Genomic DNA, 27,900 nt, shown 5'->3' on the forward strand with positions numbered 1-27,900 from the left:
GTAAGGACGGACCATTTAATTTCATCTGGTTCAATAATAAAGAACACATGCAAGTGGTATCATTTTACTGGTGCCCTGTACAAAACTTACTAGTTCTAGAATGTGAAAGTATATGTACACACATTGTAGTTTTAGCGATCGATTATGAATAAGAAACTGGGCCCAATAGTATCTTTACATAATAAAGTTGACTTGCCTCTCTCCTCCTGCGTCCACGTCAGCACATAGGATGTGGCGTTTTTGGACACTTGACAGCTCGGGAGTGGACCGGTGTTTTTCACGCTCTCTCTTGCTTCTTGCGCGTTGTAATGATTACGTATGCGCGTATCCAACCCTTTCGTATTGATTTTTCTTGCCTCTGCGAAACTTGAACGTCGTCCGTTACAAATCAAAGGCATCACCCACTTCTTCCATTAATTAATTATATATTCTCCTCTTTTAAGTTTGTAATCGATTTAGAGATAGAACTGTTTTTAGAAAAAGCTATACGAATGGTTAAGAGATTTGGTTTTTACGATCCCGAATAATCTGAGAGGAATTTTTAACTACGATGACGACTAACCCGGAGACAGAGGATTGGCTGGAGATGGAAGTAACTTGGGTAGAGAGGACGCTGGATGAAGTAGTATTGGTGATGAAGCTAGCTTGCAGCAATGAAGTAGCGGACAGAGATGATTGCGGTCGCACGTGTGTTGTTGATCATAACATGAGAGGTAGGTATTTCCGTGAGTGGGTGATTGAATGATTATGATGATAGGTTATTTTATTTGAAGTAAATTGTCGAGAGTAATACTGAACAGCTTTTGCAATGTCTCCACCTGCTAAAAAAGTTCTTCAAAAGCAGAGGAAAAAAGATCTAATGCTCAGTAAGGTTCAAGTGTTTGAGAGCTGGTTATTGACTCCAATTTTTTTTTTTTTTTTACAATTATTATGCTTGCTATCTTTGAATCTTCATTATCGTCCTCAGTGTTCTATTCCTCAAATTTTGACCAGCTGTGGATTTTATTGACATAGACTGAAGTCTTGAGAAGTTGTTCCCATTGTAAAAAGGGATGATTTTTTAATAATATGTAAGATTCCATTGTTACCTGCAAACAAGGACATGGAAAAGGATATGTCAACTTTAAGTCAATACAGATGATGATCCAATGGATTTTGGGTTTGGCTCACCAGCAAATAAAGATAAGAAGAAGAATTCGTTCAAGCTGTGAGTGTAACATACATCACATGCTTCTTAGACCATGTATACGCCTAATCTCATGCGGTTCAATCATGGATTTTTTTCTCCTTCATTATGCTTCTTAGATTACTTCTCTAAGATACAGTTGCTTGACAAAAAGGCCTAATGTCTCATATCAAACATTTGACTAACCACCCCTAATCAATCAGGTTTCATCTATTTCTCTCCCTCTCTCTATTATGTATCTTCCCTCACTATTTCTAACCAGTTTTATGATACCTTCATTGGAGCTGACTGGTAGATGTGTAATTGCGGAGTTGCAGGAAGTGGGTAAAGTTTATTCTGCTCAGATGCTTAGTACACTCACAAGAGCTTCCCATCCTGTTCTCGCTACATTACCTTGCTATAAAATTGATATGGTAAGAGCTTAATGATGTATAGAATGTGATTATTATTTTTTAAGTTGAAGACATGGTTTATGTATGGTGTGTTTATGAAATTCATATGTATAACAGAGATGATGAGCTTTCTGTATTGAATTTGGGAAAGTGGGGGTCATCTTTTGATATCCCAGAACTGGATGTTGTAAATTGTATATCGAATTAATTTGCTTTAATTTGAGTTGTTAGATGTGACCACGAGGAGGCAAATTCAGCAGACAAGTGTTTGTCAGGGTATTTGGAACCAAAAGTTACATGCATTTCTTTCACGATTCTCAGGACAGTGACTTGAAAATGCTTTAGAAGGTTAGTTTGATGAGCTTTTATTTATTTATTCGGAGGATATGATATAGATATATTCGGTGAGGGTTTGAGGAGTCTAAATTTCTGAGTTTCGTATGAATGTGAAAAATATAATCGAGCTTTGATTTTAATGAGACTGTGGAGTTTATATACTATTAGTGTTGGTTATTGTTGTGGAGTTTCTAATATATCACTTCTTTTGTGACTTGAAACTTGATACCCCAGAAAACAGAGGTGTTCTTTCTTCTTCTTGAAGGTAAAAACATAATCCAAACTGAAGAGAAGTATCAGAAGAGCAAGGGTTGCAAGATAATCCATTCTTTCGCTTCTATTAAGAGAAACCATGTCGTCTGAAAATGACAAAACATCTACCAAAGCCTCTTTAGTTTGCTCTGACTCTCCATCGACAATATATGAACTCATGTTGTCTCTCAGTTCTGACTCATGTCTAACTCCCCCACCACAAATTCTTACACAACAATAGACAAGAATAGCTCAAACTTTATCTGATCACCGGACATACAGGTTTGATTAATGGACTACGCCCTACATACTACGGCTTCACATCACGAGGTTAAAACTTACCTACCATTCTTCTGATATTTTTGCAGTAATTCCCCATGAAAGAACATATGCAATTTATGTTTTGGTCAATATTTCAGGCTCTACAATAGTTCCAAGTTTATGAAGACAACTTCAAACTCCCCATTGAGATCTCAAAAATATTCATGCACTCCAAACAGAGGTGATTTTAATCCCTCCCTAAATTATTTACCCTAAATTATTTACACTCTATTATATAGAGACAAGTTTGTTCTACTGTATAGTATAGCATGGTGATATATTCATATTTTCATTCATACCATGTATTCAACTGATAGTGAGAACTAAGTGAATATACAATTTATACAAACGTCATCCCCAGTCCAGTACCAACCAACGATTCTGATTCTCCACAAATACTCACCGACATCTTCCAAAACAGGTGAAAGTCTGAAAATTTCTTTGAAAATATTAACTCATTTGCCATTAGTAAGGAATATTGTTCCCTATTTAGTACCAAACAAACACATTTAAGCTTCACTTGCTTGGAACCAGTAAGTTTCTTTGTTTTTTTTGTTGTTTTTTTGCTTGGAATATTGCTAACTATAAAGAGCTAGATATAAAGAAGAAGATCTTAATCAGCATCAAATTTTGGGTACTAATTCTATCTGCAAAGCTCATGTTATTTTTTTTATATAATGTATTCCATGTTCTTGAGATTGCACTTTCTTTGGAACAGGCGATCCAATGGGCGAAAGGTATGAGAGAATAGAGATATCACATCTTTGATCACGGCCGCAGAGAAAGACATGAGCAAGAAGCTCCAAGAGAAAGATCAGGAGATGATGACCAGTGGTTATAAGAACAATTCATAGGAGGCTATAGGCATCCATTAGTTTGGTGTATGCTGTAGGAGGCTGATTTATATAGCATGATCCATGAATAACGACTTGCACAGTATCTGAAACAATGATTGTAAATTTTAGAAACTTAGAATCTATACTATATTAAAAGGGATATATGAGCTCCATTGAGCCTATCCACGTCAGATTAAAAAATCAACCAATGAACAACTTGCTTTTTGCCACGTCACACCGTCTTGGCCAGTGTTTGGGCTGGTTTTTTTTTGATCCGTGAACTGAACTATTTGTCCCAAAAGCCCAGACCAAGAGAAACCCTAGAACCTGAGACTGAGTCGATGATTTCCTCTCACATCTCCACTATTGAGCGGATCCTCTATCTCCTAGATCCATCGTTTCCTCTTCTTCAATAGATCATCGATCTCCTAGCTATTCACGAGGAGAAAAGGTTTCTACAAGCATACAACAAAGAAAGGTATCTCTAAGTCAAAGCCTTCTTCCCGGAAAGCCCCTCCGAAACACGCAGCCACCCAAGTTTCTGATGCTATGCAGCAGGAGATGTTGATTTCGCATGGCTTCTTCGATGTCAACAGTACCGTTTACTTGAGATCGTTCTCTTGACTGCACAACTTCGTACACTTCTTCCTCAAATTCGCTTTTAATTGTTTTTACTGAGTCAATGGCGGGTTGTGGTAAAACTCTCGGATCCCGCGTTGCCAAGAAGGCGACGTCTCGGAGCAGCAAAGCCCAGTTCCCCGTCGGTCGTATCGCCTGGTTCTTGAAAAACGGCAAGTACGCGTTCGCCGGAGCTCCGGTTTACCTCGCCGCCGTTCTCGCGTACCTCGCTGCGGAGGTAATTTCTCGATTCTTTAGATCTGGTAGGTTCAGTTTAGGATTAATTTGGTTCGGTTCAGGATTTTAAAAGGAGATAAACCGAATCGAAACCAAATAAAATTTGGGTTAGTTTTTCCAATTTCGGTTTCAGAATTTGTCGGTTAAAAGGTTAAGTTCACATTATTTCGGTTAATGCTTATGATATAGTTGGGCTAAAGATATTTGGGCCTCGCTAAGAAACCCATTTAAATGGCCCAATTGAGTATCTTATTTAAGCCTAGAGTATATCATCTGCAGATTCTGTATATATACACACTTGCCGCGGGAATCGCTTCTCACCGGAGAGATACGTATCGCCGGAACCACCCCGTCGCTTGATTCTCGATTCGGCGGAGAGATACCCTAATTTCCCTTTTATTGTTGAACTCAATCGAAGATAAGGCAATGGTGAAAAGCGAAGTGAAGACCGAGAAGCTTGATGACGACATCACAATCAAAGACCATAAGCACCGTCGTCGCGTGGTTAGCTCTGCCGAGGCCTTAGATAGAAAGTTCAAGAGAACCGTCCTCTGCGTGGCGAAACCGTCTTACCTTCTGAGTCTGCTTGAGCGAAGTAGTACCCGATGCAACTACCTCAAACGGTTGCCGAAGATCCTTAGTGAGCTGCTTCGCCAGAGAAACTGGAGAGAAGCTAGCGGTGTACTTAGCGTCTTGATGCAAGGGACTATGGGAGATGGGTCTCCTTAAAGCTGTCAAATGGTCCGTCCATGGCCCAATTGGGCATGACCATTTGGACCATTTCAGTTTTGGGCAGTAATGGGTGGTCCATATTGGACAATGGTCCAACAAATGTCCAAGACCAATAGAGACCATGTCCAAATGGGCATGCCCATGGACACCCAATAATATTTATAATTATTTTTTAATTATTAGTTTAGATTTTATTTTTAAAATTTTGAAATTATGTTTACTTTCCAAAATTATAAAAGTAATTTTTTTCTTATCAAAACTGTAAAACTATGTTTTCCTCTCAAAATCGAAAAAGTTTCATTTTTCCGCAAAAACCGAGAAATCGCGTTTTTCTGCCAAAACCGATATTTTTTTATTTTTCCGTCAAAACCGAGAAATTACGTTTTTCTGCCAAAATCAAAAAAATTACGTTTTCCTGCCAAACCCGAGAAATTACATTTTTCCGCCAAAACCGAGAAATTGTGTTTTTTCTGCCAAAACCGAGAAATTGTGTTTTTTCGCCAAAACCAAGAAATTGCGTTTTCCCGCCAAAACCGGGAAATTGCGTTTTCCCGCCAAAACCGAGAAATTGCGTTTTCCCGCTAAAACCGAGAAATTGTGTTTTCCCGCCAAAACCGAGAAATTGTATTTTCCCACCAAAATCTGAGAAATTACATTTTTCCGCTAAAACCGAAAAATTGTATTTTCCCGTCAAAATCCAAGAAATTGTGTTTTCCGCCAAAATCGAAAAAATGTGTTTTCTCGCTAAAACCGGGAAATTTGCATTTTCCCGCTAAAACCGAGAAATTATGTTTTTCCACCAGAATCTAAGAAATTGCGTTTTCCCGCCAAAACCGAGAAATTGTGTGTGTTTCCGCCAAAACCGAAAAATTAAATTTTCCCGCCTAATTTATGAAATACATTTTTCCGTCAAAACTGTGAATTACGTTTTCCGTCAAAATCATTAATTTTTTATTTTAACGATAAAACTGTTTTTTTTTGTTAAATTGTAAAGTTATGTTTTTTTTTATTAAACTCATGAAATTATATTTTAAGAAGCCCATGGACACCCATTGTCCATTTGGTCTTCGCCCAATTGGACCGTATACCAATTGGTCTTTTGTCCAGTTGGACCATTTATTAATTGGGCATATTCATAGTCTGCCCAAAATGAATTGGACTGGGCTAGCCCATGGTCAGCCCGCCCAGTTGACACCTCTAGGTCTCCTTCCATGAAACGCCTCAAATACGAGGTTCTGTCTTTTTCTTTTTCTTTTCCGAAATTGTGTCTGTGTAGGTTCAGTTTAGTTAAACCGTGATTTAGTAAAGCGGTTTTGGGTTTTTGTTGAATTTTTGGATCTGTGTAGGTTCTTGAATTGGCTGGAAACGCGGCGAGGGACAACAAGAAGACGAGATGCCACGTCATATCCGGTTGGCTGTGAGGAACGACGAGGAGCTGAGCAAGTTGCTTGGGGATGTGACGATTGCTAACGGATGTGTGATGCCCAACATTCACAACCTTCTTCTTCCCAAGAAGGCTGGTGGTGGTGCTTCACCGCGTTCCGGTGACGACAAGTAGATTCAGTTATGTGTTTGTGGGGTTTTGACGAGGAGGTTTTAGGTGAATCTCTGTGTATGTTTTAGAGTCTTTTGTAATCCAGTAACAATAATAGTGGAGAGAGTGTCAACAATTCGAAGAACAAGAGTGGAAACATGAAATCATAGATTTTTTTTATCTATTTATTTTGTCATTTCTGGTCTGAATATTGAAAGTTGATATTATCTGTTCTTTGCTTCGGTTTGCGATGAATCCGTAAAATTCGAAGAGAATGGTATATACTATGCTCTGTTTGCTGCTTAAAAATTTGACTTCGGGATTTTTTTTTTCTTTTTTTTTTTTTGTAAAATGATTTACCTCTGATTTCTTTTCACAGCACGTTTCTACGACCTAACCTCCTTTTTCAATTTTAAAAATAATCTGTTCAAAAGCACTTTCATGAATAATATTATTAGTACAAATATTATTTATAACTTTTAACAGAATAAATATCTATACTAATACTAAAAAAGATATATGAGCTCCATTAAACCTATCCACGTAAACATAAAAAAAACAACCAATAAAAAACCTTCTTTTTGCCACGTAACATTAGGTTTCTTCTTCTTTTCATGTTTGCGATCTTTCCCAATTTTTTTCCAGAAACTTGAAGCGTCTTTCCAATCTCCTCTTCGCATCTCCCTTCACTACTCCTATTTAAAACAGTTTGTCCAATATTTCATGCGATCAGAATCGCGTTCCTCTATAGGAGAAGAAGATAAAGTCATGGCCATGAAATTTGTTAGATCCACCGGAAATCTTGAATTCTACGGTTCCAAAAGCAAAAAGATTTATCAGGTTTGTGTCTACTCCATTCATTATTCATTCTGCTCAAAATAATTTCATCTGATTCTTTATGGGTGATTCATTGATGTTAGCTTGATTCTTAAAAATAACTGCAAGATCATATCACTGTTTTCCATCCAACATAATCTCCTTTCTATTTAAGCAGGGATAAGATACGAAGGAATGTTAGTTTAGAAGCGTAATCCATGTTTCGATCCCGTCGGAGCTCCACAGCGACCACCAAGGACCATAGTCAAAAGCGTAACCCGTGTTTCGATCCTGTCGGAGCTCCACCGCGACCACCGAGGACCATAGTCAAAATTTCATTCGGTTAGTTAGCTTACATATATATATTTATATATGAATACCTTTCTAAAGATTCAATAAGAATATTGTTTATGTGTGTCAGTGTGTGAATTCGAATCATTTTTCTTGATTGGATTGAGTCAGGGGAATAATTTGAAAGAATTGTAGTATATATGGCTGACACCTAGATTGAACTGAAAGCTTTTTGGTTTAAAACTTAACTCTTGAATCATTTCCTCGACTTTATATATGCTTTGCTTTTCTATTGTATGAAATTCTTTGACACTTACGAATGCTCACCTCAGTTAATGACGGGATTGTCAAGAAAACCTATAAGTAGTCCAAGAAGATCAATTTTACAGTCCTCTAAACTGTTTGTCTGCTTTCAGCTGCAGAAGGGTAAGTGACAATCACTTCTAGGGCACCATCTCAGAATGTACTGCCAAGTGGTTTCGGCTTAAAAATCTATAAGGTTATCATTCATCAACAAATTTTTATTACTCTTACAGTTTGTATCTCTGCACCATCTAAACTGTTTCAGATCACGGTTAACCAGATAATGAACAATTTCAACTGATTAGCAAAAGGAAACTGAAGCATGACTCATGTTTAGAGCTATATATTTTTTTATATGACTGGTATAAGCATCATCCCAATCTATCTAACAACTGTCATCAAGATCCTGTTTTTTTTTTTTGGTTTGTCGGTGACAAATCCATTTTTTAAAGCCTATGTGTCAGTGACTCTCACCGTTTGTAACGATTTGGTGTCATTGTGTGTAGGACTTGAAGTTCTCAACCTTCCACCTGATATCCAAGAGATCCTACAACACTTGAGAATGAGAGTACTGCAAGAACCATTCAGTGGCTCTAAAATCATACATGGGGAAACTATCCGAGCATAAGTTTGGGGCATGTGACTGGTACAGTGTTGCGTCCTCCAGGATATGCACATTCTTGGTGTTCATCCTCTTCTTATTATTTTGATAGAAGGGAACTGACTGCTTTTCCTTTATTAGTGTCGGTGGCCGAAAATCCTTCTAGCTACGGTTGTGAAGTTGATCAGCCTTTTAGATAAGATTGTGACAGGTGCTCAGATGGGAGTTATCAGTCTCATAATGAGAGGTGAGCATATCTTTCCCATGATTGTAATGCAAAACCCTCCTGCAGGGTCCTATTCTTTGAGGGAAAATATATATGGGCCCTTGATCTCCGGTTGGCTTCTCTAACTGCAATCAGGAATTGGTCAGTTCACTTACAGAATGTATGGCTGCAATTTCATATCACTTTATGTGCTGATGTTCTGCCCAAAACTTAGTAAGGCTAATACAAGCCAGTGTTTCTTCTTTGCAGGTGTTCTTTACATTAAAAGAAAAAGATTCTGCCGGGGAGATCCAGTTGAGATGGATCACCATAATCTGCAATGCTCCCCATCACTGATTAAAATTTTCCAGAGATCGACTGCCTGATGGAATACTACATAGAAGGACAGGCAAAGCTAAAGATGAAGATTGCAAAGGGTGATGAATGTGATTAGGATAAAATGTGATAAAGAATAAGATTACTGGAGTGCTTGAGAGATAAGTGTAATTGTTCAGTTTTGTTACTTTATGCGACGAAGTTATAAATATCCGTTGCAAACAACTTGAAACTTCTGTTTCCATCTTAATATCAAATGTTTACTAAAAGAATTAAGGAAATTCTTAGGAAAATAGCGACAAAGAAATGAGAACTTATGATGTAATTTGTAATACGAGCTATATTGGAGCAGCTAATTACTGTATAAAAGATTGAGATCTTATGTGAAAAAAATTAAAGTGATATAGTTAAAGGGTAAAGTAACCGGAACCGGTCAAAATAACCGGCTATTTTATTAGACATTTCAATATAAACATATAAGGAATTCTTCAGCTGAATAGTTAATTTAGTGGGAAGAGGAGAGAAGGAATTCTTCAATGTTGATTTGCATCAAGGCACTCAGAGGCAGTCCCGTTCGTGATCGGACCTCCAAGGGTTCGGTTGCCTGTATATACAAGGTACTTTATAAAGTACCTCAAATTATGACAAATATAAACATGTGATAATCCTTGCCTGCAAAATATAATATTTGATTATAAAATCCGGTACTTTACTTAAACGATCAAAGTATAACAATCAAATAAACCTCCGGTTTATACAAATATAAAATAATCTTTGTCATTTATAAGTGTATAAAATAGTCTTTAATTGTTAATTAATCAGCTCCGGATACAATTTATTCTTATTTTGATGCCTCAAAGGTTTATGTTTATAAGTGTAAAAAAAAATTAAACAACTAAAGATTATACGAATACCCCGGGCGTAGCCCGGGAAAATCCCTAGTCAATATAATAATGATTTATATTATTTTCTTGAGCATTTTGAATAACAATTAAAATGTACTAATATATATCCAGAAAGAGCAAGAAGTACTCATTGAGCAACTTCGGAAGAAAATGGCTTAAAGCAAAATGAATATTTATGTTTCGTGTTTATCAGAAAGAAATAGATCCTTAAATACACAACAACCGAAAGCATGAATTGCTCTTAAGTTATACTTTCATCATTTGTTTCATATTTTCAAATTATACTATCAAGTTAGAATAAGTTTATTTCTAAGAGACTGAAACAAAATCCCTACTTAGAATTGGTACTTGGTCAATTTTTTTTTAACCGTAAGCTTCATCTCTCTCTCACATGTGTTTTATAAATCATTTAACTTCAAACCTACATACACCAGATCGAATTGTATTTTCCCTTTATGAGCTGGATCCAACCTGTTGTTTGATGTGTGACAAGAAACATAAGACTTTGGAGACCTGTATGGTTCACATGTATAAGCACCATGGTTTTTTTGTTCCAGAGGTTGAGTATCTAATCTAGAAGGGCTTTTCACTTGCCTCGGTCTTAAGGTTCGGACTCATCAGTTTAGCATTGCTGTAAAGCTTTGAATTTTCTTAACTTTTATTTACTCTTATCCTACTGCTGATCATGATTCAGGTCAAGAGAGACTTCATGTGTCTCTACTGCAGTGAGCTGTGCCATGCATTCAGCAGCTTAGAAGCTGTAAGAAAGCATATGGAAGCAAAGAGTCATTGCAAATTGCATTATGGTGATTTTGAGGAAGATGCTTTGTTGCATGTTTCCTTTTATTACTTCACTTTTTAAAGACAAATCTGAATTTACATTTCTTCTATCATGAGTATTTTTTAAAAGTTAATTTGTTGTTTGCTACTTTTGAAATTCATTAATACTCCCCCTCATGTACTAACTCTTACCATCAACTTTCCGTTTAGGATAAACCAATAAACTTCAAAAAAGAAAAAAAAAATTCCCTTATACATACGAACCATAAACCAATAAAATGCATCGCCTGGCAAAACTTTTAACATTTTCACTCAGTAGGAGTCAATAATGCATTCACATACCTTCGAAAGTTAAGGATTCCAGGCTTGAGATCTCCTAACATGCACTCAGAAAATCTAATGACTCTCGATTCTTAATTGTCAAGAACTAATAATTATATGTTGATTGGACTAACAACTACCAAATAAAAAATAAAACTAATTGAATTCAGAAAAAAAAACAACGTCCGAACCCGGCGCGTAGCGCCGGAATACCCCTAGTTTCAACTAAAGAAGCCTTTGACTTTTAGTCGTTCAGTTAGTTAAGCAAACCAAATATGTACATAACCAAACATACCATCTGTTACGACTTACGAGTGGTGTTGTCAGTTGTAACCGATGACATCAGGACGTTTCGGCCTTGGTCACTTACATATATCGTCGTGTTGGCCAGGATGCGGGATAAGCAGCTTCAGCATAAATTCCATGCGACGGGAGTCACGGGACCTAATTAATCAGCAGAATATAATATGTACTCCTGAGTCCTGACATTGCTTCTCGACATCTCAAACATTCTCTACTTTGAAGATGTTTTTAGACTCTGTGTTAATCATTTTGTCGTATAGTTTCTTGCGTTGGAATCTTTTGGTTCCCATTGGAGTTCTCTGTCGTCCAATTCCCATACTTTAACATGTGTTGCACATAGTGGGAAGTATTAAATGTGATCAATCTTCATAATTGCATGAATTAACGTCTTATCTAATGAAAGACCATTACATTTTTGGGTGTTATAATTCAACTCTTGAAGTTACAATGACATATACCACAAGGCAAGAAGATTCGATCTACATGCATCGACTGATTCATCAATTTTTTTATTAAACCTTATTTTGGTAAGCATAAGCAAGCACGTACAATTATAATCTTAGCGGACAAGACCCAAGTTCAAGATCCCCCAAGAAACATCAGGCCAAGACTGATCACTTGACTTCATGAGAAGAACTCTAACCCAAGCAATCCAACCTTCCCATGACATCCTCTTGTCCCAAGGACTTCCCCATTGCAACAGCAGGACAAGCCCTCTCTCAGCTTCTCTTTCTGCTTCTACAAATCTCTTCTTTCCCAAATACACTTGACTCAACAACACATGTGGCTCTCCCACAAATGGATTCTTCTCAATACACCCCAACAACATCTTCTCTGCTCTCTCCAAGTACCCTTCTTTGCTCGCGTCGCTGCTCACAGCTTCCCAGTACATGTCCCTTGCTTCTATCTGCTCTTTTGCATCTAGTACCTGTTCCATTACATGTGCACAGCTTATCAATAAAACTCTTATAAAGCTCAACTAATTTCTTGGTAACAACTGAAAACTCTCGAGTCTATGTTCTTAATTTGATTATCAAGTTTCTAACCATGTACCAAGAGGCACTTATAATGTCATTTTGTGAAAGCACATTAACCAAAGGAGAGATACAAATTGTATCATACAATCAATGAAAACATCATGATCTACACATGAAAATGATTAGCTAATTAAATACATGTATAACCTGGATATATGTGATGCTAACTTTTTTTTTTAACTCACTTTCATTCTTGATAGCATGTACTATTCATCTTTCTTTCTTTCTCTTTATTTATGATCAGTTAATCAGTTTCATGAAAGCTACTAAACTAATGAATATAAAAATTAAAAATACAGCAACACGATGATTATGACATGAAGCACAACCAACTTAGCTAAAGACAATGATCTAGACATGTAACCACTTACCTAACTAGATACATGTATCATTTGTATATATGTGTATATGAAGACACTAAGCTCAGTTTAATTTTTGAAAGCAACTGATAGATCTGAGTCTACCTTTCGTTTATGATCAACTAAAGAAGCATACGATGATAATGCATGAACTGAGGGAAACAGAGCTAGTTTAGCTAACTAGATCAAAGAAGAACACCACTCTGGGATCTAAAGGGCTGTTCGTTTGGTTGCCGCAGGTACCGGCGGCAGCGGCAGCGTCAACATTCTGCGTCAACTCTTGTTCGTTTCGTTGATGCAGGAACCGGCGGCAGCGGCAGCGTCTGAACGCTGCGTCATGCGGCTGACGCCGATAAAACCTGCGGTCGCGATATGATATGCGGCAGCGTCAGCGGCAGCGTCAGCGTCTGCGAAACGAACAACAACTGTCCTCATTGACGCTGCCGCCGCCGCTGACGCTGCCGCTGCCGCCGAAACCTGCGGCAACCAAACGAACAGGGCTTAAATCATATATACCTTGGTGCAGAAGCTGAAGACTGGAGGCACCACAAGCTCAATATCTTCATCTCTCTCCTTCCTCGCTACAAACTCAGAACCATAACCTCTTTTCCTCTGCTCCATCAAAATCTCTTCTTCCCTCACTATCAAACTATAGATCGCACCCGTCCTCGAGCTAGAGTTCATCCACAGGCCAGGTTTCCCATTCCCAGGCCATAACGCCGTCACGTTGTTGCCTCTAAACTCGAGTCTCCCGTCGTTGTTACAGAACAGCTCATCCTGGAACCCAAAAAACTGGTCGCTGAAATCCGCCATCGTTATCAGCAAGAAGACACCAACTACTCTCCTCGAAACAAGAATCTCTTCACCCGTCTTGATATGCTTCACAACGACGCCGTTCTCAGGCACCAAACCGTTCAGCTTCTTCCTCCACACTTCCTCTCCATCGAAAACACCTTTCTCCTTGGCGTTCCTCAACGAAACCTCAGAGAGTTCAAGATGCTCGACGAGCTCGAGGTCGGAGTACTTGAAGAGAACGTCGTCGTGGATCAGAGTTTGTCTCGGTATAACGCAGAAGAGATGGACCAGCGACTCTGCAGCCTCACCAACATGTCCACGGACGACGTCACGTCCGGTGGAGGGATCGAAGATGGCTAAGTTGACGTAGGAGTTGGAGTAAGCAGAGTGGAACAGACCACATAGGCAGACGGGTTCAGGAGCTTTCCACAGTTTGAGGATTTTGTAGACGTCGACCAAGTGATCAAGAAAGTTGCCGTGTTTGTGCCAACACTCGCCGGCGCCGACGCTTTTGAGGACGGCGATCAAAGAGGGGAGTTTAGGGTTGATCTTCTCTAGCTCACCTCGGAGAAAAGGCCTGGCTAGTTTAAGTACCGGAGATGATAATGACGAGCTCATTGTTTCTCTATATATTACTCTCTTCTTGTTATCATACCTTACCATGGAGGAGGGTGATCAACCTCTTTTTAATAGCGTTTTAGTCATTTACAAAACTATAAAGAATGACTAAACAGTAACCGTTTGACTTGTTAATTAACGATTTATTCGATGACCCGGCACGCAACATCGACTAACAAACACAACAGCTTCCCACTTCTTAGTGTTTCGTTTCTCTAATAACAAAATATATGTATGCAATATCTGAATTCAAATAGGAATTATTTTAGAACTAATGTCATCTCCACAAACAACAACAAAAGGGTAGAGACAGTGTAAGCGAACAATACAGAAGAAAAGATTGTGGGAAAACAAAGACAAAGAAGTAGAGAGAATCACTGAGTAGACTCCAAACAACTACAAACTATTACCAAAGTGTTCACCTTTTTGAATTTCACAAGGAAAAAATGTGGGACATAAATAATGGAAGTAAATGAAACCCATTAGTAGATAATATTATATATCTACATAATAACACCTTCTGAGACTGAACATATTGCCTATGGTAGCAATGGCTTCATCATCATCATCACAGCAATGCAAGGGGGGGGGGGGGGGGGGGGGGGGGGGGGGGGGTACAAATATGATAAGCGTAATCATCATAGGAAATATGGAACTCCAGTCCTTGGCCCTCTCATTTGATTGTTCTCTTCTGTCTCTGTGAAGTACTTCACTGATTTTTCCTGTTAAAACAAAGCATTTCCACGGACTTCATTCATTAAACCATGGACTATCATGGGGGGGGGGGGGGGGGGGGGGGGGGGGGGGTGGGGGGGGGGGGGGGGGGGGGGGGGGGGGGGGGGGGGTACAAATATGATAAGCGTAATCATCATAGGAAATATGGAACTCCAGTCCTTGGCCCTCTCATTTGATTGTTCTCTTCTGTCTCTGTGAAGTACTTCACTGATTTTTCCTGTTTAAAACAAAGCATTTCCACGGACTTCATTCATTAAACCATGGACTATCATGATCCCATATAATATAACGCAGATATTACCTAGAGAATCTATGGCAGAGCAGATATTCTAACTCATACGGCTTACTTATCTAAATTTCTTTCTACAATTCTCCATAAAAATTTACTTTAGAAAGCGGATACCAAATCATAAAGTGTGTGCTTGCTCTGTTAGAGAGCTTAATATCGAAAATAAACATGTGATATAACTGAAGTAAACAGAATCCCCTCTAGTTGAGCGAGGAGGTGGTATGGATACTATGCATGACTAGACTATTCAATAGGAAAGACTTGAAGAGATGGCTCACCATGTTGTCATCGAAACTCAATATAGAAGCTACATTCCCACAGCGATAGCAGTAATTAGGCGCAGACCATACCTTCACACCAATGAAGAAGAAGAAGAAGAAGAAGAAGAAGAAGAATAAACACATCATTAAGCAGAGTAATATTTCCAATTATCTAGCGTAAGAAATTGAAGTTATAAGAAGCAGTACACTCACCGTTACAAGGCCTTTATCTTGGAACATGTACTTAAGACCTTCTTGTACCAGCTGGTGTGCACGGCATACTAGATCAAGCTTGTTGATGTGGTTAAACTGCACAAGAAGCCAAAACCAAATATCAGACACGTAAAATCCGTTAATCATTTACAGTATTGAAGAAGGGAAACATACCTCAGTGGTAACCCTCGATCCGAAAAGCCAACCAGCTCCACGTGGACTAACAGCCCATGTTTCAATGTCTTCAGGATCGCTCCACATAAGATCGCAAAAGGGCCCTTCATGGGGAATTTCACAGTTTCGATCTACCAGTCTTATCTAGAGCCCACAATAGGATCTAAGTGAGCAGATGACCTTAATAACATGCTGAGCAACGGGTGGAAGCCAAAAGCAATAAAAGCAGAGTTTAACCTGATCAATTGTCCGGACATCCGGGGAAAGGCCGCCATGTACACACAGAACCTAGACAAAGAAAGTATTTTGTAACTTCAGGATACAGCAAACATATGCATTTTAATCGACAACACCAAGTTGCTGAAGAAATTACTTACCGTGCCATCTATAATAGCTGATAAGGTAAGATAGTCAAAAACATCTGTGCAATAGCGCCACGCATTGGCGTTACCATACTTCCTTTGGCATTCGTCATAGAAACCATATACCTGACAACATAAAATTGGGATGAGAACCTTAATCCCATAAATGACATACGAAATATGCCTTCCAGCGGCACAACCACCTCACTAAAAAATACTATGGAAGTAGAAACAGAATCATAGACATTCACTACGAAGCAATACAAAACAAAGTAGATCCCCCTCACTTATTTCTATTTGTGGATATCTTGGCTTATCAATTGAATGGTTCTCTGTTACAAAAGAATATCCAAGATCTACAATAACAATACTTCATCCAACTCTTGGAACTGTTTACGTGTAAAAACACCAACTTTACGACTTATCACCATGTAATTGTAGGCTTTAATCTTAATGAAGGTTTGCCAGGAGTGAAATGATTCAAAGAAATTATCACTATAACTTTCTTACTTAAACAGCGCTTGTATGAGATACAACAATGTAGGGAATACGATGCATCAAGAGCGCCAAGGAGACAACACATGCTTAAAAGAAGACCGGCACTAAATAAAACACCTTCTAAAATTAGATTTCCAATACTCGATTCACATAAAATGCATCTTAGCTAACATCCATGTCTACATCTGACATGGAATTGCACAAAATCAGGATTTGTCAGAAACCTGCTATAACAACAAGGGCGAGAAGATAATCAAAAGTACTTACCTCCTAGAAAGTGCGAGAAGAAAACAAAAACAGATATTAGCGGAACAGAATATTAAATACCTGCGTTAGCTGCCTACTTTCATGATTTCCACGCAGAAGTGTAATATGGGCTGGATGTCTACACATTACAATACAAAAATAGAATTAACTGCATATACTTCAAAAATAGCAATCGAATTTAACATCAAAACGCATTCCCAAGTCGCTTTTTTTTATTTCCAAATCCTAACAATAGAGAAAATGAGATGCTTGAGAAGCAAATACGTCCTCATTTGGACCAGTTCTGAATGCAGAATGCTCTTTCAAAGAAATATTAACAATTGTCAAGATCAAGGGCTTAATAAACAAGAGCAAAACGCTAGAAAAGCAGTGGTCACTGAAACATTTAAGAAACACTTATACCTAGCTTTAAGAAGCAAAAGAATAGTGAAGACTTCAAGGCTGTTGTAACCTCTATCCACAAAGTCCCCCTGTCAAAATCCCACAGCAGATCATGATTAAATTCATCTCGAATGTATCAACACCAGATACACAGCGGATTAAAAAGAGAAACTTGGTACCATAAATATGTAATTTGTGTCGGGAACATGACCTCCAGTCTGGAAAAGCTTCATGAGATCATGAAACTGGCCATGGATGTCACCACAGACGGTGACTGGACTGTTGACAGGCTGAACGTTCGACTCCTCAATCAGAATTTCTTTCACCTGCAAGCAACACAAACACCTTATCTTGGCAACTCTATAATCAATCTCTGACTAAGGAGAAAGTCTATTGAACCATGGAGACTACAGAAGGAAAAGCCCTAAATCTAATAACCAAACTAATACAATGACCAGATTCAAAGTCGTCTACCACCAAGATACAGATAAAGCAAGAAGAAGGGCGTACGTATTCGCAGAGAAGCTGGAGCTCGTCCTCGGAGAGATGCTGACCGTCTTTAACCTTCGAAATCCATTGATCCAAATCCATTACTCTCTACCTTTCTAGTAAGAATAGGAATCGGTTCGATTTCAAGGGCGATTTGAAAATTGGAATCGGGATAGATCTAGCAGAGATTCTCCGAGTTCGCTAGGGTTACGTAAGATGAAAGAGAGAATGAGAGGTTCGAGAAAGAGAAAGAAAAAGAAAAAAGATCTCCCCACATCGCTCTCCGCCGCTTCAAACGCAATTCACACTTTTCCCGTTTTGAGTTTTAATCAAAACGCAATTGCTGTTGAACGGCGTCTCATGGTAGAAAAAGTAATGATTGTGATCCCTCATGATTCTTAAAATTACGAAAATACCAATATACTTTTGTGCGGATTTTTTTTTTTTTTTGTCATTGTGCGGATTTCTTAGATAGCAAAACAAAAGTTATGACAAAATCATGTATATAGAGAAAAATCGAAAGCGGGACTCTCTCTCCTCTCTTAGTGAGAGGTTTGTTCTCTCAAAACCTCAAGCCTTCTTATCAAAAAAAAAAATCTTTCAGAGGGTTTGGAGTTGTTCGGAGAAGAAGAGAGTTCGATGTTTTTTTGGTTTTCCGGTTTCGGTGTTCCTGACCGGCCCCTGCTTCCAGCGTCGCATCTGTTTCACCGATGGTCGTCCGGCCTTAGACTCTGGGAAGCGGTGGCTTCCATAGCACCTGCTTCGCCGGCTTTGTATACGGGATTCGGCGGCTGAGTAGCGTCGTTTTCGCCGGCTTTGTTTTGATCGTTGATTCAAGTCCTTCACTTCTCCACCGACTCTCGATTTCAACCTCCGATGGTCGGAGTTCTTTGAATTGATTGAAGACGGTTTTTTTTCTGAAAAGACGATCTGGTTGCGTTTGCCTTCTATGAAGACTCCTTTGTTTGGATGGTCTTCACCGATCTATCTCTATTTCATGGCGGAGCTCCGACGTAACCTTTCCGGAGGAGGTGGTGGTTTCCGGCTTGACGCGTGTCTTCGAATCGTGTGTCGATCGGGCACGTGGTGGCCACCGACGCTTACCTTCCTCTACGGTTTCCTTTATTGGGCTGTTGGCCCATGAAAGTTTTTTAAATGTGGCCCGTTGTTTAGGCCTTCTGTATGTTGTGTGTTGGGCTTTGTTCCCTTGTTGAGCTTTGGCCTTTAATAAAATTCTCAGAGGAAAAAAAAAAGAGAAAAATGGAAAGCTGACAAAAAGAGAAAAATCAAAGGATAAAATGACAAATTAGGCTAATTCTACTTCCTAAATAATAATTTTAAACTGTAATTACTAAATATAAATCAAAATTATAAAATATTCTCTTTTAACTTTTAATTTATGGTATTATATAATTTTTTAATATTTATTGTGTGCTATTTTCAAACAAAAATGTGTTCATTTTACTGTCGTAAAATATTTTTCAATATTTTATGATTGACATCTCAACACCTACACATGAACGTTTGGATCGGGTTTCTCAAATTCTGAATTCATCTTTGCAAGCGCCATTAAAAATTTATATATTTTCAGATTAGATTTGTTAATAATATTTTAAATTCGTTAGATTATATTTTTTATGATTTCTTTTGGATCTATCATTTCATATTCAGTTAACAATATTTTACATTTGAATAATTTACGTTCGGAACAGAATAATGAATATTTTATGTCTTTATCTAGGTCTCGAACACATATTTATCCATTAAACATTATTTGATGAGCATATTTAAGAATTAACGTATAAAAAACAAGTTATTAGTAAAATTATCATTATGCTAATGTATCACCGCAATAGCCCTTCTCACACTCTTACACTTTAAAGACCCATATTTTACTAGATTAATTATAAGATATACCATTCAGTATCACATTCCCTTATATATTATTATTATCATCTAATTTTATAGATTAATTATTTTAAAGAAACACTAAACATGTTAATATGGAAAAACTCATGTTGGAAAACAAAACTCACGTTACATTACAAACTTTGTGTGACCTTTACAGAATAAAAACCAGAGCTCATCAAAACAGAGCATTGTAGCACATAAATCAAAAGCATCATGGAGACGTAAATTTTTAACAATAACCACATTTAACATTTATCTCATCAAAGAATCTCTTCTTTAAGAAGTATTAATCGTCATCACGAAATGTTAACCTCACATTATAAAACAATAAGTATTACCAAACTCAAAGTATATACTTTGGTTGCTTTTCAGACTCATGAATTACTTGGTACAAGAACAATCTTGATATCATCCCAGAAGAACAAGTTACTTGGTTATGCAACGATCTGAGATGTAGTTCCCTTCAGCTCATCCTCCCAATACAAAACAGAGATCATAAAAAAAGAGTACCTAACAAATGAATTATACATGATTTATCATCAATCAAAACTATCATGAGAAACTACGCACAACTTTCCAATCAGCCACCTTCGAACAAATACAACAAATGGTGACCTATGTATGTAACATTCAATTACCACATTTAACAGTGACCTCTAAAGTGGAAGTTCAAGTATCACATCAAATTTTGTATTTACAAGCTGTAAAGTCTACTTTTATACGTATTTTGAATTCTTAAAAACCGAGTTACATATAAGACCAAGATTGGTTGCTTGATCAAATCATAAATCCAAGCACACTATACTTATTCGTTTATCAAATCATATAATATTATACCATATGCTAATAATATATATTGTTATCTTGATTGATATGATTCTATTGCTTACCGTAGAGGAAACAGAGCAAATCAGTTATGCATGATATATTACAATTATACAATATTGTTACAATAATAGTAAACATCCTCTCTTCTACCATTTTGTTTTTCTTGGGTCGACCGTTTCAACTAATGATATGCTTGTAACACAAATAATTTCAATCATGAAATAAGTATTTATTTGGATTGAATATTGTAGTGATATTTGGACATGGGATTTCAATCATGAAAGATACTAATGATAGTAGTTCGTATCTTTTGATATTTGGACATGGGATTTTTTATACATATATTATTGCTTTTAGTTCTTGTTGGAGCACTTGTCTGAGCATGAATCCACACAGTCCGCAACTTTGTCTACATCTGATCATTCCACAAACAACAATAATAAACCATCAATTAGATAATTTTCAACTAAAATCCATAATAGTAGATCTTATGTTTTGACAACAAATAAGATACTAAGTATATTTCTATATATCATTATCAGTTAATAAAATCTTTTCATATAATAGAAAGAAAGAAAAAACTTACTCGGATTTTTGAGAGAAGAAAGGGAAGCACAATGATTAGTAGCACAACCAAGCTTACAAAAGTAATCAATATGATCAATTTCCCTCGCCAAAAACATTTGAGAAGGAGGAGAAGGAATATTTGATGTTGGAGGAGCAAGACAAGTAAGGAGACAAGTGAATGGACACAAAAGTAATTTTGGTAACTGCTTCTCAACGGCACAACCATCAATACAACTTGGATAACAAGTTCTAAAAGAGAGAGTGTCTTGAGCTTGTGTCTGAACCACAAAGTTCCCCGTTACCATCACTACCATCATTGAAATGAATATTATGTTCACTCTTTTGCTTCCCATTTTTTTCTCTCTTTTTTTTTGGTTTGAAGTGATGATTAGTTATATAATTTGAGGTAATTTTTTTGTTGATTGTGGATGTTGTTAGCCTCTGTTGTTAATGTTCGTTTATATAGAGATTGTGGAACCTTTTGTATAATGATATTGATAGAGAAAAAAATCCTTTTTAATGATTAACATTTCTACAGTCAACAATTTTACTACATATTAGGTGTAATATTATGGAGCAGATTTTATGTTAATAACATATTTAAATTTTATTTGTTTCCAGTTTGGTGATTATATTATGTTGTTTGTGATGCAAAAAACTTGCATTAACGTATATATGTACAAACTTTTCAGATATCATCTACTTAAATACATAAATCTACTTTTTCTTGTTTTGACGTCTCATGCATATGTATGAGAGTGCTTTCAAAAATATATGTATTAATGTGTATGAACAATACTTTTATTTGATGGTCAAAGTTTATATCTTATTCAAATTTACTCGTTTACAATAGTATAGTAACCCTCTAGTTTCTTACGAGGACCATGTGCAGATAAATTATATTATGTTATATTTATAAACCTCTCATAAAATAAATAAAGATTTATGTGCATACTTTCCATATTGTGTCATGCAAATTTTAAACTAAAAACTTGTAACTTGCGTGCTAAAACTAAATGTATATATTTAAATTTTGAGATCTAAAATCATCAAAGCTTCTTAAAGATTAGTATAGTACTGTTGCTAACTTATCTGCGAATAATTTTTGAGGAAAAAAAATTATATGCTTGAATATAATTCCGGGTTCACAGTTTTATTTATTGATTTGCTAATAACAAAACAAAAATATCAAATACAACAAACAAAAAATTTCTTGAAATAGATATACTAGATATTATATATAGTTATCCACTTGAAATATAAAAAAAAACAATAATAATTGTGAGATTGGCAACTGATGAATAAATTACATCAAAGTAGTAAAAGTTATAGGAATGCAAAGTATTGGATCATATATATGAACATCAAAACCAGATTCTAAATTACAGTAAAGAGGTAAAAAGTGATTGGAATGCAAATTATTGGAACCTATATAAAAGACTATGTTACAAGTTCCATTGAGGCCAACTGTCACTGCAAGTTATCAGGATATAAAATTATGTAGATGAGTATGTACTCTAAATGAAAATAAAAAATAAACCTAACCTACTTTACACACCATGTTAATATAGTGAATGTCCATCATTAATTGTATCATCTATACTTAGGTGGGGGTATTGGATTTAGAAATTTGATAGAATTAGAAGGAATTTAAGTTTCCATTAAATTCCACTGTTATTCAATTATTGATTTCATCAATTCTTTTAAATTCTTGTGTTATTGGATTAAGCATTTGTAATCATTCTTTTAATTACTTTAAATTCTATTGTTATTCAATATTTGAGAGATTTTGTAGTAATGTCATTTGATAAGAATTTAATGGAAAATGTCCTATAGAAATGTAAAGAAACAATTCTTTGCCTATATGGAGAGATTTGCTATGAGCGTAGAAAAACACAACCTATCATTTCTCCCTCTACATTTTACAAACTCACGTAATAACAAAAGAAAAATAACAAAATCCCTACAAAATAGCATTTATCATAAAATCTCAACAAAATAGTACGTAGCATTTTTAAAAACGTTTTTTTTTAATTAGATCTATCTCTCATATAAATCCCTATAAAATAGTTCTTATATATTTCTAAAGAAACAAAACCTAGATCACTTCTCCTATATATATAGAGCACTGCATATCTATTCACAAAGCAAAAATTCCATCTAAAAAAAAAATATTTTTCCCAAACGTTAAAGTACTAGTTCATGGCGTATACTAGTTTTTTTTATCATTAGTTCATGGCGTTTTTTCCAATAGTCTCCATTTATTATTTCATAAATCTTTGTATATCATGAGTTTTTATTTCTGTATTTATATGTTTAATCATTTACGTGTGTATATATCATATAATCTACTTTTATAAAATAAATATTTGCACGTATGTATGTGAAAGAACTAATAAAAGTATATTGTTACAACCAATAAACTAATGTAGTGCTAATTATTATTTTTCTTTCAGTTTTAAGATTAATAAATAATTTCGTGAACTTTTTAAATATACTTTAGAGGAATTTCATAGAATTTAGAGGAATTAGTATTCTATCAAATTAATGTATATTCCTTTAAAATCCATCATAAAAAGAATTGGATAAATGCATTAAAATCTCATTAAATCTTTTAAAATACTGCAAAAGTTCTTACTTAAGAATTCTTTCAAATTCAATTACATTCCTTGATTCAATACCACCCCCTAAGACTTGGTCCTAACATCAGATATTCTTGTGCTTAGAGGTGTCAAAATGGGCAAAAGTTAATAGATCAACCCAAACCAATCCAAACCATGGATCTTAATGGATAGAATAATTGAGTACAAATGGATTAATAAATTAAATGGGTTAATGGACTAAGTGGATTGTGTAAAAATGGTTTGGATTGTAATGGATAACTTTATCCATAACCAAACCAAAAAAAAATTATAACAAACAAAACTCAAATCAAATATATAAACAAAAAATAACCAAACCAAATTTCTAAACCAATTTTACTACAACAAATTTAATTTAAGTTCATATATATATAACTAAAATTTAATAAAGTAAATATAACCCAATTATTCACATATACAAATATATATATATATGAATTTGTTAACACCCAATTTTCATATATATAAAACTATTATATGTTGACTTTTTAATAAGCCAAATTAATCATAAATTTTGCCAAAATCATAAAATCAAAATTTCCACCAAAACTCTAAATTGAATTTTTTTCCCCATCAAAACGCTAAATCTCTTTTTCCCACAGAAACAACATAATCATGTTTTCCTCCCAAAACCGAAAAGTCTTGTTTTCTCATCAAAACGAGAAAATTGTATCTACCAAAACTGCAAAGTCATATTTTCCCGCGAAAATCGTAAAAACGAGTTTTCTCACCAAACCCGTAAAATTAAGTTTTCCGCCAAAACTATCAAATTAATTTTTCTGCCAAAACTGCAAAGTCGTGCTTTCCCGCCAAAACCGTAAAATCAAGTTTTCCCGCCAAACCGCAAAGTCGTGTTTTCCGCAAAAATCGTAAAATCAAAATTTTCCGCCAAAACGGCAAAGTCGTGTTTTCCCCCAAACCGTAAAATTAAGTTTCCCACCAAAACCGTAAACTCGAGTTTCCCGTCAAAACCGTAAAATTGAGTTTTTCCGCCATAACCGTAAAATTGAGTTTTCCCGCCAGAACTGCAAAATCAATTTTCCTGCCAAAACGGCAAAATTGAATTTTTTCGCCAAAACTGCAATATCGATTTTTCCGCCAAAACCGTAAAATTGAGTTTTCTCGCCAAAACTGCAAAATCGATTTTCCCGTCAAAACTGAAAAATTGAGTTTTCTCGCCAAAACCGTAAATTTGAGTTTTTCCGGCAAAAATTGTGTGTTTCCGTCACAATTGCAAAAAAATATTTTCTCGCCAAAACTACAAAATCGTGTTTTCTCGTGAAAACGTAAAATTGAATTTACTGCCAAAATCGTAAAATTGAGTTTTCCGCCAAAATTGTAAAACTTAGTTTTTCCACCAAAACCATAAAATCGTGTTTTCCCGCCAAAACTACAATATTTTATTTTCCAGCCAAAACCGTTATACTGTGTTTTCTCGCCAAAACCGTAAATTATATTTTCGCCAAAACAGAAAAGCTTATTTTTCGCCAAAATGTTAAAAATAGTTTTCTCACTAAAATCACAAAATTATCTCCCTGCTAAAATAATAAAATTGTTTCTAACACCAAAACCATATAATTGTATTTATCAAAAGTCTAAGTATTCTTTTTGTTTTAAACCCAAAATAATGTTTTTACTTAGTAACCATTTAAGCTATAAAATTATTGTTCATGTGTTAACCATTAAAACCATTAACTCATTAACTTAAATATATGGATTGACCAATCCATTTGTCAAATGGATTGGTTAAAAGTTAAAACCATAACTCATATAAGTTTAAAACCATTTGGATATGGTTTGGTTTGGATTGGTTTATCCATTTTGACACTCCTACTTGTGCTTTATACATTAATATATTTATCAAGAATTTAGGGGCACAAAACTTAGAGAAACCGGTAGACAAGTGATAGTATTGATATCTTATCGATCTGATTATATTTTTTATGGTCGAGGGAACGAACCAGTTCAGTTGATATACTACAATTATATAAAATTATAACAGTAATATTAAACATCCTTTCTTTTATCATTTTTTTCTTTGGTTGATAGTTTCATATGTTGATTAGCTTGTAACACAAATAATTCCAATCTGAAAATAAGTATTTATTTTGATTAAATATTGTAGTGATACAAACTACACTAGTTCATATATTTGATACTCAAACATCTATTTTATCATAAACAGAACATTTAATAAATTTGCTTTTAGCTCTTGTTGGAGCACTTGTCTGAGCATGAATCCACACAGTCCACAACTTTGTCTACATCTGCTTATTCCACAAACAACAACAAAAAACCATCAACTAAGTAATTGTTAACTAAGATCCATAATAATAGATCTTATGTATGACAAAAAGAAAGATACTATATATATATATATATATGGTTATCAATTAATAAGATATTTTCAGATAATCAAGAAATAAAATGTTTTTGTAGTAATGAAATAAAATAGCTTTCTTAGAATAAATAAATAAAGACTTACTGGGATTTTGAAGAGAAGAAAGAACAAGACAATGATGACTAGCACAACCAAGTTTACAGAAATAATCGTTATGGTCAATTTTTTTGTTTGCCAAAATCATTTGTGAAGGAGGAGTAGGAATATTTGATGTTGGAGGAAGAAGACAAGTCATGAGACAAGTGAATGGGCACATCAAACCAGTGGGAAACTTCTTCTCGATGGCACAACTCACTATACAACCTGGAAAACAACTTCTAAAAGGATTAGTTTGAGTTTGAGCCTCTGTCTGAACAACAAAGTTCCCAATGACTATCATCATGGTAATGAACATTATGGTCATTCTTTTGCTTTCCATTTTGTGGTTTGAAGAGATGATTATAAAATTGGAGGTTACTTAATTGTTTGTTAATCGTAGATGTTGTTAACTTATGCTGCTAATTGTTTATATAGAGATTTTGGAACTTTCTGTAGAATAAGCTATTGACAGAAAATAACGAAACAAATCTTATGTAATAGTTAACATTTATACAGTGAACAACGTTACGTATTAGGTGTATAATTATGGAGTGGCTTATATGATAATATTATCTTTTAATTTTATTTGCATCCGGTTTGTTGATTATAATATTCTGTTTGTGATGTAAAAATTTGCATTAGCATAAATATGTGCAAGCTGTTTCAGATATACATCTACTTAAATACATGAATTCTATTTTTTCTTGTTTTTATGTATGATGAATTTGTCATCTGTGTAATAGTGTTTAAAAATATGTGTAATAAGTTTTCGATTTGGTGCTTATATTATTCCATTTGTGAGGTAAAATTTTGCATTAATGTAAATATACGCAAGTTGTTTTCAGATATATCTCTATTTACATTCATGAATCTATTTTTTCTTGTTTTGACATATCATGAATTTGTGTAATGGTTTTTAAAAATATTTGTATTAATGTCTGTGAAAAAATACTTCTTTTGATTATCACGTATTCTATTGCATTTAGATTCAGTCGTTCAGAGAAATGCCCCAGTAATAACAAGAGTGTAAAACAATACCAGTTTCTGAAATAAGGATATATCCAATTTAGAGTCGTGCCGATAAAAATATCTGAGTAGATTCCGCAAAATAAAAATAAAAATGAAAATAAGAGAAAAAGAATATCTGAGTAGATTCCGTATGGTTATATACCCTTCAAGACTATTAATAAGTGTTCAAATATTCTTACCTTCAAATAAAAATAAACGACAATAACTAGTAACTCATTTTAAGAATGTATGGAATTAGAATTAACGAAGAAAATGGAATGCAATAAGATAATTTGAAAAATTAAAAGAATGATATAAGTATTTATTTTTCATTCATGTCATTCCTTTTTTATATCATGAATGATTTTTAAAGTGATTCATAATTTTTCTGTTTATCCCACATAAATTTGTGGAATCAAATTTTTGTTTTTTCCAGTTAATTGTTTTTTTTTCGAATCCTCATAATGACTAATTCCACATGATTTCATTCATAAAAAGTGCATTCAAGTTACAACCAACATAAATTAAGTATTTAATGTGTTTATAGAGGTTTTCACTACTAAATCAAATTTTTAATCGGGTTTGTTCAAATCTTCTTAAGTTTGCAGGATTTTTGGGTTTTCGACTACCCTTTTAAATTTGGGTCAGGTTCCAGATAATCTTCCAATACAAAATCCATTCGG

At 35.3% G+C, this 27,900-nt stretch overlaps 4 protein-coding genes, 1 long non-coding RNA gene and 1 pseudogene across 27 annotated transcripts; 2 read left to right on the forward strand and 4 right to left on the reverse strand.

Moving 5' to 3' along the window:
* Positions 1-159: 159 nt before the first annotated feature.
* Positions 160-27,777, forward strand: LOC103869372. 21 transcript variants are annotated; one of them, XR_004458636.1, is made up of 6 exons: positions 160-2,668; positions 2,805-2,908; positions 3,078-3,121; positions 3,206-3,918; positions 13,849-13,856; positions 27,765-27,777. It is a non-coding gene; the product is annotated as an uncharacterized LOC103869372 (long non-coding RNA). The 21 variants fall into 21 exon arrangements; XR_004458634.1 differs by having other exon boundaries at positions 160-1,389; positions 1,504-1,599; positions 1,810-1,926; positions 2,149-3,918; XR_004458627.1 differs by having other exon boundaries at positions 160-2,908.
* LOC103869375 lies at positions 3,925-9,268 on the forward strand (annotated as a pseudogene).
* On the reverse strand, positions 9,417-14,219 carry LOC103869376. The gene is made up of 2 exons (XM_009147449.2): positions 13,218-14,219; positions 9,417-12,233 (listed from the first exon to the last, which is right to left on the reverse strand). Exons 1-2 carry the CDS (start codon positions 14,157-14,159, stop codon positions 11,865-11,867), a joined length of 1,311 nt encoding a protein of 436 aa, XP_009145697.1. The 5' UTR covers positions 14,160-14,219; the 3' UTR covers positions 9,417-11,864.
* Positions 14,359-18,075, reverse strand: LOC103869377 (phytochrome-associated serine/threonine-protein phosphatase 3). Of its 3 annotated transcripts, none has more exons than XM_033292922.1 (11): positions 17,804-18,075; positions 17,473-17,619; positions 17,315-17,382; positions 16,973-17,030; positions 16,163-16,273; positions 16,023-16,073; positions 15,786-15,929; positions 15,612-15,707; positions 15,417-15,488; positions 14,745-14,836; positions 14,359-14,701 (listed from the first exon to the last, which is right to left on the reverse strand). In XM_033292922.1, the coding sequence occupies exons 1-10, from the start codon at positions 17,882-17,884 to the stop codon at positions 14,753-14,755; spliced, it is 912 nt and encodes a 303-aa protein (XP_033148813.1). In that variant the 5' UTR covers positions 17,885-18,075; the 3' UTR covers positions 14,359-14,701; positions 14,745-14,752. The 3 variants fall into 3 exon arrangements, with proteins under 3 accessions (XP_033148813.1, XP_033148812.1, XP_033148811.1); XM_033292921.1 differs by lacking the exon at positions 14,745-14,836 and adding an exon at positions 14,975-15,066; XM_033292920.1 differs by lacking the exon at positions 14,745-14,836 and adding an exon at positions 14,960-15,066 and having other exon boundaries at positions 14,359-14,702.
* On the reverse strand, positions 19,203-21,499 carry LOC103869378 (thionin-like protein 2). Its single transcript, XM_009147452.3, has 2 exons — positions 21,108-21,499; positions 19,203-20,936 (listed from the first exon to the last, which is right to left on the reverse strand). Exons 1-2 carry the CDS (start codon positions 21,439-21,441, stop codon positions 20,875-20,877), a joined length of 396 nt encoding a protein of 131 aa, XP_009145700.1. The 5' UTR covers positions 21,442-21,499; the 3' UTR covers positions 19,203-20,874.
* On the reverse strand, positions 21,504-27,732 carry LOC117134444 (thionin-like protein 2). The gene is made up of 2 exons (XM_033292923.1): positions 26,216-27,732; positions 21,504-25,997 (listed from the first exon to the last, which is right to left on the reverse strand). The coding sequence occupies exons 1-2, from the start codon at positions 26,547-26,549 to the stop codon at positions 25,936-25,938; spliced, it is 396 nt and encodes a 131-aa protein (XP_033148814.1). The 5' UTR covers positions 26,550-27,732; the 3' UTR covers positions 21,504-25,935.
* Positions 27,778-27,900: the final 123 nt, after the last annotated feature.

The sequence above is a fragment of the Brassica rapa genome, chromosome A05 (genome assembly GCF_000309985.2).
Source record: "Brassica rapa cultivar Chiifu-401-42 chromosome A05, CAAS_Brap_v3.01, whole genome shotgun sequence".
Taxonomy (NCBI): Eukaryota; Viridiplantae; Streptophyta; class Magnoliopsida; order Brassicales; family Brassicaceae; genus Brassica; species Brassica rapa.

Bases quoted from the DNA above. Each gene is read 5' to 3' on its own strand.
- LOC103869376 (XM_009147449.2), bottom strand. From the start codon at position 14,159: ATGGTAAGGTATGATAACAAGAAGAGAGTAATATATAGAGAAACAATG. The intron at 12,234-13,217 runs GTATATATGATT...GTAATGGAACAG, and splicing joins TCTTCAGCTTCTGCACCAAG to GTACTAGATGCAAAAGAGCA.
- LOC103869378 (XM_009147452.3), bottom strand. From the start codon at position 21,441: ATGGGAAGCAAAAGAGTGAACATAATATTCATTTCAATGATGGTAGTG. The intron at 20,937-21,107 runs GTAAGTTTTTTC...TGGAATGATCAG, and splicing joins TTCTTCTCTCAAAAATCCGA to ATGTAGACAAAGTTGCGGAC.
- LOC103869377 (XM_033292922.1), bottom strand. From the start codon at position 17,884: ATGGATTTGGATCAATGGATTTCGAAGGTTAAAGACGGTCAGCATCTC. The intron at 17,620-17,803 runs GTACGCCCTTCT...TGTTGCTTGCAG, and splicing joins TCCAGCTTCTCTGCGAATAC to GTGAAAGAAATTCTGATTGA. The intron at 15,708-15,785 runs GTATGTTTCCCT...CTTCTTGTGCAG, and splicing joins GATCGAGGGTTACCACTGAG to TTTAACCACATCAACAAGCT.
- LOC117134444 (XM_033292923.1), bottom strand. From the start codon at position 26,549: ATGGAAAGCAAAAGAATGACCATAATGTTCATTACCATGATGATAGTC. The intron at 25,998-26,215 runs GTAAGTCTTTAT...TGGAATAAGCAG, and splicing joins TTCTTCTCTTCAAAATCCCA to ATGTAGACAAAGTTGTGGAC.